The 13439-nt window shown below is 35.3% G+C and overlaps 1 protein-coding gene across 2 annotated transcripts in view; it reads right to left on the bottom strand.

Moving 5' to 3' along the window:
* Window positions 1–13439, bottom strand: part of LOC146473074 (small ribosomal subunit protein mS39-like) — a 31810-nt gene that overhangs the window by 17923 nt on the left and 448 nt on the right. For both annotated transcript variants that reach the window (XM_085118791.1, XM_085118792.1), the window contains exons 3-15: window positions 12156–12189; window positions 11316–11361; window positions 10799–10867; window positions 9439–9534; window positions 7378–7435; window positions 6241–6303; window positions 4617–4705; window positions 3590–3688; window positions 2852–2895; window positions 2437–2524; window positions 1382–1442; window positions 831–910; window positions 352–400 (exon numbers count right to left, since the gene is read on the bottom strand). In XM_085118791.1, the coding sequence (XP_084974917.1) occupies window positions 352–400; window positions 831–910; window positions 1382–1442; window positions 2437–2524; window positions 2852–2895; window positions 3590–3688; window positions 4617–4705; window positions 6241–6303; window positions 7378–7435; window positions 9439–9534; window positions 10799–10867; window positions 11316–11361; window positions 12156–12189 (876 nt within the window). The remainder of the gene's footprint in view (window positions 1–351; window positions 401–830; window positions 911–1381; window positions 1443–2436; window positions 2525–2851; window positions 2896–3589; window positions 3689–4616; window positions 4706–6240; window positions 6304–7377; window positions 7436–9438; window positions 9535–10798; window positions 10868–11315; window positions 11362–12155; window positions 12190–13439) is intronic.

The following is a 13439-nucleotide window of genomic DNA, read 5'->3' as shown; positions in this document are numbered from 1 at the left end:
CGTAGAAAGAAAAAGTCTTGCTACTTTTGCGATTTGTGCTATTTCTTCTATACTTTTCTAATAGCAGTTTTCTTTAAATCTTTTTTTGCTAAAATTGCGAAAATAATTTGCTAGCAAATTTTTGCTAACAAGATCAATCCTGGACATAAGTTTACCAACAAGGAGAAATTACATTCTAATCAACTGCAGCTAAGCACTATTCATTAACTATTTCCTTTACAGTGAAGTTTTGGCCTTTTTGTTGTAAATGACTTGTCACAATCAAATTCTTTATTTAAACACAAATATGTCATATCATTGTGTTCTCAATGAATTAATTACTTATTCTTGTGGTAAAAATTTTTCACTCACTCAGATTAGGTAAGACAACAGGCTCTTCACCCATGTTCCTTATCAACACCTGGAATATTCAGGATAAAAGATGTTATTATAATAAAAATATTAACTGTATTTTTTAAGGTATTTTGTATTTATTATACATATCTTAAAAAGGGACAGTAGTGTGAGACTTTTTTGAATGAGCTGCATCACCAACACAAAACGCAGTTGAATAATTATTATAAATGTTGACACTGCTGCATAATAAAAACATTTTAAATAATATAATTATTATCATTATTATTATTATTATTATTATTATTATTGGGTTAATATTTAATAACAATATAACATTTTTGGGGTTATGTGTGGCGTCTTTAGATGCAGATGAGAAGGCTTTGGGTTGTGAGGTGGATACCAGGTATCAAGTTGAATTTTATTATTTTGAAAGGAGCGTATATTTAATCTCTACTTTTTGAGCAAAAACTCAATGTTTAGTTTCTTCAACAAACCTTTGCTTCTTCCCATTTTGAATCAATGTGATTAGATCTTGCAACTGCCTTAAACAGCAAGTTGTATGTGAATAAAGATGCTGCAAAAAATGTAATACACAAACTACATGTAGTTAAAATGTATTCAAGATTTAAAAAGACTGTGCTGTCCTTGAACAGCTAGGGCAGTGCAAATAAATTATTGGGGTTTAAAAGCTGTGAATTTGTGTTAAAAGAAAAGAGGTAGGGATGTGATGATCATGGAGGGATTGTGGATGATGTGCATAAATGATTGGTTTGTGATTCTACTAACACTGCGACTGGATCAAAACATTAGATGTGAAAGTGTGCCTGTTTGCTTGGTGGAGGTATTTTGTAACTGGAGCATACAGCTGTATTTATATCTTCAGAAACCCCACATCTGATTTTGGACTAAGCTAGGCTTTATCTAACGAGATTGCATGAAATTAAATGGTAAGTTACAGTTAGACAGTACACTCAGAGAGTTAATATGAAAGTGTCAACTATTACTAGAAGAGGTTGGACAGTTAAAGTTTGTTCCAATTTCTTACCTTGATATCCAAGCTGGCGCATTTCTTTGAAGAGGGTATATGCATCATAATAACAGCGATACTGGAAAATAATTTCACAATAAAAGGGTTCTCAAAAAAGTTTGACTTAGGAGGTGATCCCTGATGTGGTAGAACTAGGCTCTCTGGGAGCACTGCCTTAGATCTCATGACCGAAAAGGAATCCAGCTAAAAAAAAAAAAAGACTAGGAACATGCCAGAACCACAATTTACATACTTTTGATAATTAATGGCATATGGCAGAAATAGGATGTTCATCATAAAAAATCAAATGTCTTGATGTACTTGTTTTCATCCATTAAAATTATCAGTCTTTTTATTTATGGGATACCATAATTTGTCCAGGTTTCTTCCTAAAAGTATTAAGAAATTAACCAGAATTTCATCTAATATCTAAGTAGTAGGTAGACTTTTTATGGGTAAAGGGGCAACGTTGCATGGTACCTATTTATAGTGTTACAGTATTTTGTACTTAATGAACTATTAAAATAATGGTTCATTGCATTACTTTTCAGAATGACTATTATTAGTGTACAGGCCCCAGTTGTTCAAAGGCCGGATAACTTTATCCAGTGGATAAGTCACTACCTGACGGTTTCAATCTGTGCAAAGATTTCAGTATTTCATCGTGTACAAGCGAATATGCACACTCTAACCACAGTCTAGTTTAGGAGTGTACGAAAACCTTGGACAATGTTTAACGTGAAGTATATTTTAGACCCCGAATAGTGCCTTGTCCAGCGGATAAAGTTATCCGGCCTTTGAACAACTGGGGCCAGAAGCATTAGTCATCTCTGCCTGTGGACGCCCAGAATGAAATAGATTGCAACTTGAAAACATTGGCCAGTTCTGTGCTCAGCAAAATCACAAGTTTAGATATTTTCTTGTTGGTACTCTAAGAACAATTTCGTGTATGATCAAAGGTAATTTGTTAAAAAGTTGTGTAGTTTTGATTTAAACCTTACAAAATCCTCATGATCATGCCTTTTTAGTGCGGCTAATGTCATTTGTGACTCTGAATGCAAGAAAACTCTCACCTGTAAAAACCCAAGGACCATAGTTTCATATGTTCTGGCATTTTTTGTTGTCATATTGTGAAACATTTGCAAGCCATAGTTGTCACTCCTGATAAACAGACATTAGAGCAAAAAAATTTAGACCATACAATAAAATCTATTAATGTAAATTTGAATGAATTTACAAACATTATGTAAATATTATATGTACTGCACAAACATATTAGTATACTTTTGAGAGAAAACAAAGGGGTGAGGAAAAAACTACATAAATTCAAAACTTAAAAAATTCACACAGTCTATCTACAGTGTAGTTCAAATTCAAAAGTAAGAACAACTAAAAAAAAAAGTCAATAAATAAATAAAATAAATGATAATAACATTTATAAGCAATATTATTTTGAAATTTATTTTATAATAAAAAAATTTAAGCTACCTCCACTCAGGATTGCCTTCTTCATTGGTTGTACTATTGTCCTTCTATAAGAAAATTAGTGCAAGTCCATGGATATTACATACATGTATTTGTCTAGTCGGTCAGTACTGTCGTAAACTCCCCAGTTTGCGTTACGCGTCAGATTTTATGACCATATTTGGAAATAGGGTTTTCAGGTTTTTATAACACAAGTGCTCGCAAAAAGGGCACTTGGCCTTGCACTGTAACACTGCGTTTTTCTCGCGTTGGTTGTTAAACAGTAAACTGGAAAACGGTGAATAAACAGTAAACTGGAAAACGGTGGATTCTTCAGTGTGTCAGGGAATTTCTGTTTTATTCTAATACATTCCCCACAGTACAAATTTCCCTCATTTTTTTTAGCAAATGGCCTACAATTCATCACAAACAATATTATTGAAAAAAGAAACAAACAAACAAACAAACCAGGGCCCCATAATTTTTCAGGGTTTGGCAAGATGTTCATTTTGCAAATTCCATCCCACCCTTTCCAAAATGTTGCGCTGTACTCTTTGTAAGTAACATGTTTAGTAATAAAGCGTTGAAGTTTTTAGCAGAAGCCTGCATGCAGACCTCTTCTATTTCCTTTAAGCTCAAAGGAATTAGAAGACATCTGCGTGCAAGCTATATTTAGCACTGCAGTGGGACATTGAAGTGCATGGGTGGTTAAATGTAGTTAACAAAATATTGCTATCTTTCAGTTTACAGTACACATCACACCTCTTGATCAGGAACATCTGAATCTGTATCATTTGTATCTTCATCAGCACTTGCCATCTTAGTTTCTTCAGATTGCATACTTAGCAAATTCAGTTCACCCTGCAAACATGAAGGCAGTTTGGTGTAGAGCATTTTAAATTGCAACGAGTGAGTGTTACACAGAGACTGCACGTAAACCAAACTAAAATCAATGTAATTTTATACATGACACAAGGTCAAAGACAGACAGGCATTGACCCTGTCGCCAATGTTACTATCTTGTCCCAGGGAGTAAAAATTCTGACATCAACAGTCTTCAGTGCTTTGCCTTTCCCTTGGACTTATTAACCAATAATATTGTCATATTCAGTGACATTTAATAATGGTTTCAATATTTTCAAACCAGCTTGATTTTTATTTCCCTTTGTCTCCGATTATGGCACTGAATACTGCACAAAGGAAAACAGGATAAAACTGGTTTGAAAAATGTAAACCAAAAACAAAAAAACTCTTTCCCCTGTGGGACATTAAAGAACCCAGACACTAATCGCAAAGAGTAGGGCATGGAGTTCCCGGTGTGCTGGTCTGGTCTTTGTGCTGTTTCATGATTTCATTGGTTGGGTGGGTAGGATGAGGTCGCTAATGGACATATGCTGATGTAAACCGCATTTGAATATATATATATGAATAGAAAATGCAGTATATAAATGCATTACCATTACCATTACTAATGATGGAAATGAGTCATTAAGGACTTTAGCCCCTGGTGTGCATGAAGCTGGTAAACTGGGTAAAGTCTGCTCAGGAACATACACTGGTGGATATATCTGCACTGGCACAAAGCCAATTAATGGACTCAGTTAGTATCGCAGATCACAAACTGATTTAGTTTACAGCTTACGCATTCATTTGTGGTGATGATGGGATTTTGAATCACAGAGATTGGGCCCTCAGCTTGGCATGGAAAGATCACTTGACTGTGGTATTTTTTGGGGATTTCAAAGGCACTGGCCAAATCCAATTTTATTATTGGGTTTAATTTGCTTACCTTCACCACCTGTTTTGCAGGAAAGTTTCCTAAACAATGAGCAGCAAGATCAAGTATCTCATTCTGAGTGTCCAGTGATACTTCAACTCCTGAAAGACATGAAACACTGGACAATGTAACTGCTAAAACAAGTAGGTAGAAGAAGCATGCTTCTCCTAAAAAACAAAATGTCAGCAATAAAATCAATCAATTATTGCAAGAGCTTTTCTTCATGTTGTAGTTCTTGCTTTTCAAAGTTTTTCCCATGTACTTTGTTTCAAGACCTTAACTCTAAATGGTTGATTGTTCAAACAGCCATGTCTGTTTTTCAACAGTTTATCCAGTGGATGAAAAATTATACAACCTGCCTTGATGTGGATAACATAGTTATCTGCTGGATAGGAGCTGGAAAACGCCATCCTAGCTTCAAACAACCGGAATGATGCAAGTAGATGTTAAATGTTATCCACTGGATAAGACTTATCTACTTTTTGAACAAAAAAGGGCCTGGTGTCTGCACTGTTAAGCGATTAGTCTTGTATCATTCTGGGCTCTTCTGAGGCAAGAAAAATTTGCTCCGACCCACAGAGAGTCCATGTTTTCATGTGGCACAGAGCCCAAAACATGAGGCTGAGGATGCAGAACATTTCCATGGTTTTCTGTGGCCAATTTGGGGTGCTTGAAGTGTTTTTCATGTATCCAGACAATGAACATTAATTTGGTGTGAGGATATAAATTTCTTGGTTCTACATATTGGAATATTATATCTTGCATATATTATTTGTTTTTAAGTTAATGTTCACGCACAACATAAGTGTGGGAGGAAAGGTTGGGAAGGAGCCAAATGTTGTCCAGGACCCAAGCGCTGCCTGCCCAATGCAAGGCCAGTCGATGGGGCTAGGTTAGTGTCAGCGAGTGGTATGGAAGACCGTGAGATGGGTGTCACAGAGAAACATCTGCTGCCAGCAGCGTGTCCCCATGCCAAGCTCCTAGAGGGTAGATTAGCAAGGGGAAGTGGTCGTGGCCTCTGTTGCTCACCCAAGCTAAATGACCCCAGCATCGCTTCAGTGTCGGACTGAAGGGTTGGCGCCAGCAACACTTGTCCCCTCAACCATTTAATGACAAACCAACGAACAGTTACAAATCAGTTAATCAAACATCGTTGAATAAACTCTTGATCCAATAAAGTGGAGTGAAAAAATTAATGTGCTACATAACAGTGGAAAAAGCATGTGGTGGGTGACTGGGGTAAAAACTATTGAAAAACACCTTTCCCGGTCACTGGAAGATGTGAGGAAACACTTGTGTTTAAGCAGTTAACTCGGTTGTAAACAAGGTGGACATGTTCAGCCCACAAGAGAGGCTAATATTATTGGTCGATGCGTAGTGTGCACATGCTATTAATATTGATATAATTGGCTGCCAAAAATAGTGGCATCATGTAACAATACAAGGTACAAAGAAAACGCTCACAGGAAAAATACTTGAAAGAATCAAACGCTGGAAAGTCAATTGAGCTACACATTAACTTCTGTTTATGCACTGGCAGAAACAGCCATTATTGTTAAGTTTTAAATTGATTAAAAATTTATCTTTTTAGCATTTAAAGTAGTCAGCAGAGTAGAATTTAGTAGGCATTGTTAACCTTGCTTCTTGAGTCTTTCATAGGCCAGGATAGCATTTTTGGCATCAACTGCCTTGATAAAACCTAAAAAAAAAGAAAGGGATTCAAGCTTGTAAAGAGTTAAGTCCACCAAAAAATAAATTTTTGACTTACAACTTCAAAGAACAATTATCATTTTTTATCAAATAAATGTATTTATATAATAATTATTATATATTGCTCTGTAAGTTTCAGCTGTCATTGTCACTGTTAAATGACATTAGCTAAGTGTTGTCTTGGGTCAAGTATAGTAACACACTCTCCTAACAAACATTGAAAGAAATGAATGAAAATATGATTTAATTTAATAGTAAAGATAATCTTGGGACTGAAAAAAGCTGGAGAAAATGCATAGAGCAGGTGGGAACCACAACTGGGTCCATCTGATCCATTTTTTAAGTAATCTATCATTGGGCACAGTCTAGTTCCTACTAACAGACAAACTACAAACAGCAACAATTTCAAAAGATTCAAAAAGTTTAATTTAAATTCCATTGCAAAAAGGAGGAGAAGTCTTCTCCAAAAGAAAAGTCAGTGCAATTGCTCTGTTATATCTGGCAAGTAAGTTCTCAGCGCTTTGTAAAGCAGTTTAGACACACGTTATAAATTTTAGCCAAGCCCCAGGCTACAATGTATCTCTCAAACGGTCTGTCCACAAGCACGACAGTTTAGACCAGGAATTAATAATAATAATAATAATAATAATAATAATAATAATAATAATAATAACAACTTTATTTATATAGCACCATTCCCACACCCATGGCGCTTTTCAAACACAATTGAAACAAAGATTATGCTGAACATCCCTGTATACAATTCTGCTGCTAGTCAACGTACTTTTTGATACCGTGCAGTATCACTGTGGAAGTCTCTACCCAGAACACTCAAAGATTATTCCAACATGATGATCACAATTTTTAAAAGTATATGTTTTGGAACATTTTTTGACAGATTAATTACACTGTAGCTAGTTGGTTTGTTGGATAAGAGCTCAGTTTTTCATTCTTAACTCAAAGTAGCCGAGTCTATTAGTATGTTAATAATATTTATTGCATGTAAATTGACCTGAAAAGTCTACAAGAAGTGATCAATGAAGTATGTATGTATGTAACTCACATTTTAGCTCATTTTCAGTTTTAACCTCAGCAACTTTCAAATTCTCAGAGATCCACACCTAAGAAAAACAAACAAAGAAACAACAACCCTCAAATGCCATTTTTTAACCAGTACATCTGATATTTTACACATTTTAAAGGGTCACAGTCACCTTTGTGACCGCGCTGACCTGGACACTAGTTTTGTCAGTTTGAAAAGCGTCCACCTCAACCTGAAATCAAAAGTACGCGTCAAATACATCTAGAAATCCACTTCAATCTTCCCAGTGTTTTATCGGATTTTCAATCTTTTACTGAAAACCTGTTTCTGAGTATGCTGAGTATGATATTATTTTATCATATTTGGTTAAAAACAGTATGGATCGCATCTCCAACGGAACATGAAAAGAAGAGGTGGGAAACATAAAGGCACTGGGTGGAAGAAATCGCCTGCGACGACTAAAATAACAAAAGAAATCAATCAAAAACATTGGAGAGCAAATCACCATCATATATATTTGAAAAATCGCATTTTCTCAACCTGGCGAAAGGTTCGTGCAGAGGGAATCTTCGTAAACGATTCAAACTTCTCATCATGGCTGCTTGGTTTGGAGCTCAGATGAAGACAAGCTTCGGTGCACAGTCGATTATCTTATCTCCTCGACAAGGACAACCTCTAGTAGAACCTTGTTTTCTACGGGTCGAGCAAGCGTTCTTGCAATGACATGGGTTTGGTTCCTAAATTTAGATAGTGGAGAAGCTGTAGAAACGAAATTATAAAAGCAAAATATATGATTGAAAGCAGAAATAAAGCTTACCGGTCATTTCGCTACAAAGTAGTTTTGCTACACTGCAGTTCAGTCGATTCGCTACGATTTAAAATTGACATATTCTGTAATATTTGAACTCAATTTGCTTCTCATGCAAACACTGTGAAACGTAGAAACAGCTAACTAAGATAATTTTTCACACGGCCGGATACCGAAATAAACGATTAAATGATTCTTCGACTTCACAAGTTCAGAGGTATTCGTTGACGTTTGGCTTTCCCTGGACAAGTCCATCAGTAAATTCTCCATGGTATCAAGAAAATGAGTGATATAATGTGACATTAGGTCTATAATCACTATAACAATTTTGACTGGCAAATACTTTGACTCGAGAAGATTTGTTTAGATTTTTCAAAGGATGCGCTCCTCGGCGCGAGATGTGCGATGAAGTGTGAAATGCAAATCACCTAATGCGCATGTGCACCAGGTGACTGTGTCCCTTTAAGGACAGTGCCTACTTTTGTTACTGCGCATACATTCTGCACATCAGGAGATACTTGAGTTTCCTATGGGTGGTGCCAGTACTAATACAGGTTATTTTTGCGCGGTTTAAAACTATGCGGAGAAAGCAGAACTCAGCAAGTGCTCTTGGTATCCAAAATGAAAATTGGGGGTAACCATGCATTTTTCAGAGATAACAAAGTTTCGATTTGGAAAAAAATGCCATACATTGCTTTGTATTTCACGGCTTTTTAGAATAACGATGGCTTAATTATCTCTAAAAAATGCGTAGTTATCCCCAATTTTCTTTTTGGATTCCAATAGCCCTTGCAAAGATCTGCTTTTCCCGCAGTCATAAACCGCGCAAAATATACTTCAGTATTAGTAGGCACAGTCCTTAAAACATTTATATCTTATAAATTATGTTAATATATATCTTTATATTTCACAATATGTTAAAACATTTTACACATAAAAATACTTCCTATAAAAAATCAGAAATTAAAAAACACACCCTATAAAAAAAAACAGAATTAAACATTTCTTCTTTCATCATTGAGTTTCTCAACAAAGAGGATTTGAAATTTCCTTTTAGTTTGAGAGGATTGCTTGATATATGTAACGAAAAGCTATGAGTATTTAACTGCCCAAATGAGTCATCCAAAGGTAAATGAACATAAACTGCTAACAGAATACAGCAACCTCTTTAAAAAGGCTGTTATTTAGAGAGCATAAATTACATGGGAACAATTGCTTTGAACTCTTAATTCTATACTACATTTATTTTATGAGGAATTCCTTGACAAACTTACAGGGTTTGGCTCTCTGATAGGAAAAATCCCAGGACATCTTGAAATGACAAATTCTGCTGCTTCACGTCCTGACTTTTTGGCTTCTAAACAAGCCTCCTGCATAAAACCAAACAATTCATTTCATACTAATATGCTTTTTCAGCTAAATTCAATCAACTACAGTGGAACCTCTCCTTGTTCACTTGGTCCCTGAGTGACCAAAATCCATATAAAGCATACTTCTCTACAACGGACACCTCTATAATATCGACACTTATTCTTGTCCCCTTGGTGTCCATAATAAAGAGGTTCGACTGTATTGAAGGACCTGGTTAAATGGCCTAAAAATCCAAATTTGTCCAAATTATCTCGCATTTTCTATACAGACTCCATGCTTCTCCTGTGAGGAACATAGTTCTGAGTTTATTAAGTATATGTTCTAATTTTTCTTCTTCCTAAAAGCTGAACCAGCTGAAGTGAGGCATGAAAATGAGAAATGAAACAAACATTTAATTAGTAGTTTGACAGAATTTGTGGCATTTAAAGTAAATAAATACTAACAGGCATTTTTGTCAAATTCAATCCTTAGATACAATGCAAACCTCCCAACCTTACAAAGACAGAAATAGGGAATACTCCCCACCTCACCCCACACAAGTAAAAAAAAATTGTCCCATGCTTCTGGTGATAAATTTACATGTATATTACAAGTAACAAACCTTTTTACCAAATTGTTGTTTCATGTGTTCTTTATATCATATCAGATATTTTGGTGAAATTATAAAGTTTCCAAAAAATCCCTTGCAAACCTGGTGATACGCAACAACCCAAAGTTCCTGAAGGATTTTTAAGTTTGCAAGCACAAAAGTTGGAAAAATTCCGATTAACCTGGGATTGTTGGCAGGTACAGTATGACAGTGCCAAAACAAATAACCATGTTTCTTATACAGAACTAATCATTTCAGCCTGAATGCCATGAACAATTACCATCTAGAGGACAAGCTCCAGGTTTCTATCGGCTGATTGACAAGTTTTAATATCCTGGACTGACTGGCAAAGTCAAAAGAAGCCAAAAGCAATATAATTGTTTTAGCATAAGCCAGTGACTGATTTATTTAACAAAGAAATTCAGGAAGAATGTTTTCCTAGTGACTTGGGTTATGATACCAGAGTAAAATACTGAAAATTAGAATGCCCTTGTATATCCAGCCAGTTTTCCTAAAAAGAGGTCACTGGGTTATGCTATAAAATTAATTAGCTCCGCACTAACTATTAATTTTTATTTCCTTCTTTACGTTTTGGCTTAATAGGAATGAATGTACACTGTTAAAGACACTTTGGCCAGAGCACAGATACATTGTCACATTATTTTTCAACAAACCTGCATAGCTTTTGATCTTGGTAGCAGGACAACGTCTTCAATAAACTCGGGATTTGGTAAGTGAGCAGCCTGAAATAAAAAAAAAAAAGAAAGAATCTTGCATTAAGATAGCATGTAATCTGAAAAATAAATCAATGCTTTGATGCAAGACATGATCTGAACTTTAATGCCAACAATTGAAATTTATTGAAATTTATACAATTGAAATTTATTGAAATTTATTTATTTTGCCACACCACAAATACAATGTAAACAGAAAAAAACCGTTTCTTTTGTTGTGCAAGACAATGCCACATAAAGCAAAGGTATGGCAATGAATAACAAAGGCAGGACATACGCGTATGACGCTATACGCATACGCGTATGACGCGATACGCATACGCATATTACTTGCGTATGGTATGCGTATGCGATGTTCGCTTATTTCTGAGCTGCACTGTAGAAAAAATAGATGTAACAATGGCGAGGAGAGCTAAAGGAAACTATGAAGCTTATATTAACAATACAGTATACTTACAGGTTTGACAGTTGATGCCAAAGCTTTAAGAACAGCCATTGGATCTCTGCAATTAAAACAACATTTTAATGTTTAAAAGTCCTGTAAAAACAAGTTCATGTTGCAAAAATTGACAATGATTAAATTTACATGACTAACAAATCTGTGCCCTCAGATCTACATGTAACTGTAAGAAGGAACAGCAAGCTGCTGTACTGCCTTGATTATCTACAATTTCTAAGTAAATTATACAATCAGGAAAGGAAAAGGTAATTTCAGCTTCCTGGATGTATTTTTGTGCATTGCTTTATGGTGTTTACAAATTCTTGACAATGATAGAAGGTACTTTCATTGCAGCCCTGCAACAAGAGATTAAAATACAAGTGCCTGGTTATACAAAATGTATATAAATTTTACAACTTTCAGCTGAATAAATTGCTTAACATGATACAGTATTTTAATGGAAAAAAAAAAACCTTCCAAGAATTGAATGGTAATGGTTTGATATGGGATAAGGGTGCTTTAAGTAAGGCTAGAATGATGTTGCCAGGTTAAAAATGCCCTTAGTTAATTCTTCGCAAGACACAGAATTTGTGGTTACGTGTACGTGTACCTGAAGTGAGAAGGTTGATCTCTCAAGTTTTTGAGGATTTTTACACTGGCAATATTATCAAATTATAATCCTCAAGAGGGTCTTGAAGGGTATGTGAAATGCTTTTAAAATAAACTTTGATCAGGACTACAGTGCATAAGAATTTTTTTCCCTTGGCTATAACTCAAGTGACTAAATTAAAGTATACCTGGCATTTCAAGTTCAAATGAATCATAGTTTGAGTTTACATGTTATGATGTTTAACTTACCTTTTCTCAGCAAATGATGACTCAATGCCTGAAACTAAGAGAAAACTGTTGCTTCAAACACTTGTATAGATAGTTTTATAAAATAACAGTAATGGTACATGGACATTTCCCTGAAGGCATCTTAAAGAATGGAAAGAATTTTGCACAGCCTCATACATTAATACATGCATCACTGTCAAGCTAACCCTCTTATACAAACAGTGAGCAAGCAGGAATGGAGATTGAGTTGGAAAATGCGTCAAATTTGCGTGTGGGACTGTGCAGAAATCTTGCCCAAGGAATTTCTATAACAGCATAATTCACCATTAATAGCCTAGCTGTTGTACAGTAAACCAAATTTAAAGTAGTAGTAGTAGTAGTTGTAGTACTAGTAGTACTTTATTTAGCCACGTTACACAGACCAAGATATTGAGCTCATTTAAAGTTGTATATGCAGTCATATACATGACTGTTGTTAAACACAGGTCAGGGTTGAACAAACACCTACAGCTGTGCACTAAGCCATTTTTCAGTGATGCATGAAATTTGCAGTGTACAGAATAACCTAACGGTTTGGATTAGACTAGCCCTGGCCTCTTTTGACCTGACTAGTCTGACATGGTATGCAAATTGCTTTTCCAGCATCAAACGAAATCTAACAAACTTTCCATCGTACTAAATCAAACTAAATCAAATGATTGAGTTCAATCTTGTTTGGTTATCGAACAAAATCAAAGATAAATTTTTTTTGTGGTTCGATTTCTGAACAAAGTCGAACTAAATCGTTTGAATTTGCTAGATAAACAGTTTTGTTTGGAAGAGAAAACTTAGCTTAAATTCAAAATTAAGAGTGTCTGGCCCAGTGAACATATGTAACTTTAAATAATTATTATTCTCATAGAAACACTCAATTATTACAATGTACCATTGCACATGAGAGAGAAGATGCCAATCTTGAAATAAAAACCATAAATATTTTATTGGTGTTCAATCACCGAGTCATTTCCTGGGAGTTATTTCTTGATTTTCTAGCCCAGTTAATTATGACCCGGAGTTAGCCTGCAGCATCTTTTAATCAAGGCTGCCAACTGCATCACGGCTGGAAGGGGATTACTCACTGCCACACAAGCAGTGACATACAGAATTTCAATAATTAGGTGAAAAGCATAAACATACAAAATTTATATATAATCATTACAATTTTGCCTATTCCTCTAGGGAATTAAGCAGATGTATGGAGAGTAGAACCTGGATAATGTTTCCTAAATATTCAGTACACGGTAAGTCGACTTGCATTCTTCACTG

The sequence above is a fragment of the Pavona decussata genome, unplaced genomic scaffold (genome assembly GCF_977016875.1).
Source record: "Pavona decussata unplaced genomic scaffold, jaPavDecu1.1 SCAFFOLD_95, whole genome shotgun sequence".
NCBI lineage: Eukaryota > Metazoa > Cnidaria > Anthozoa > Scleractinia > Agariciidae > Pavona > Pavona decussata.
This window is presented reverse-complemented; position numbering and strand designations above follow the sequence as displayed.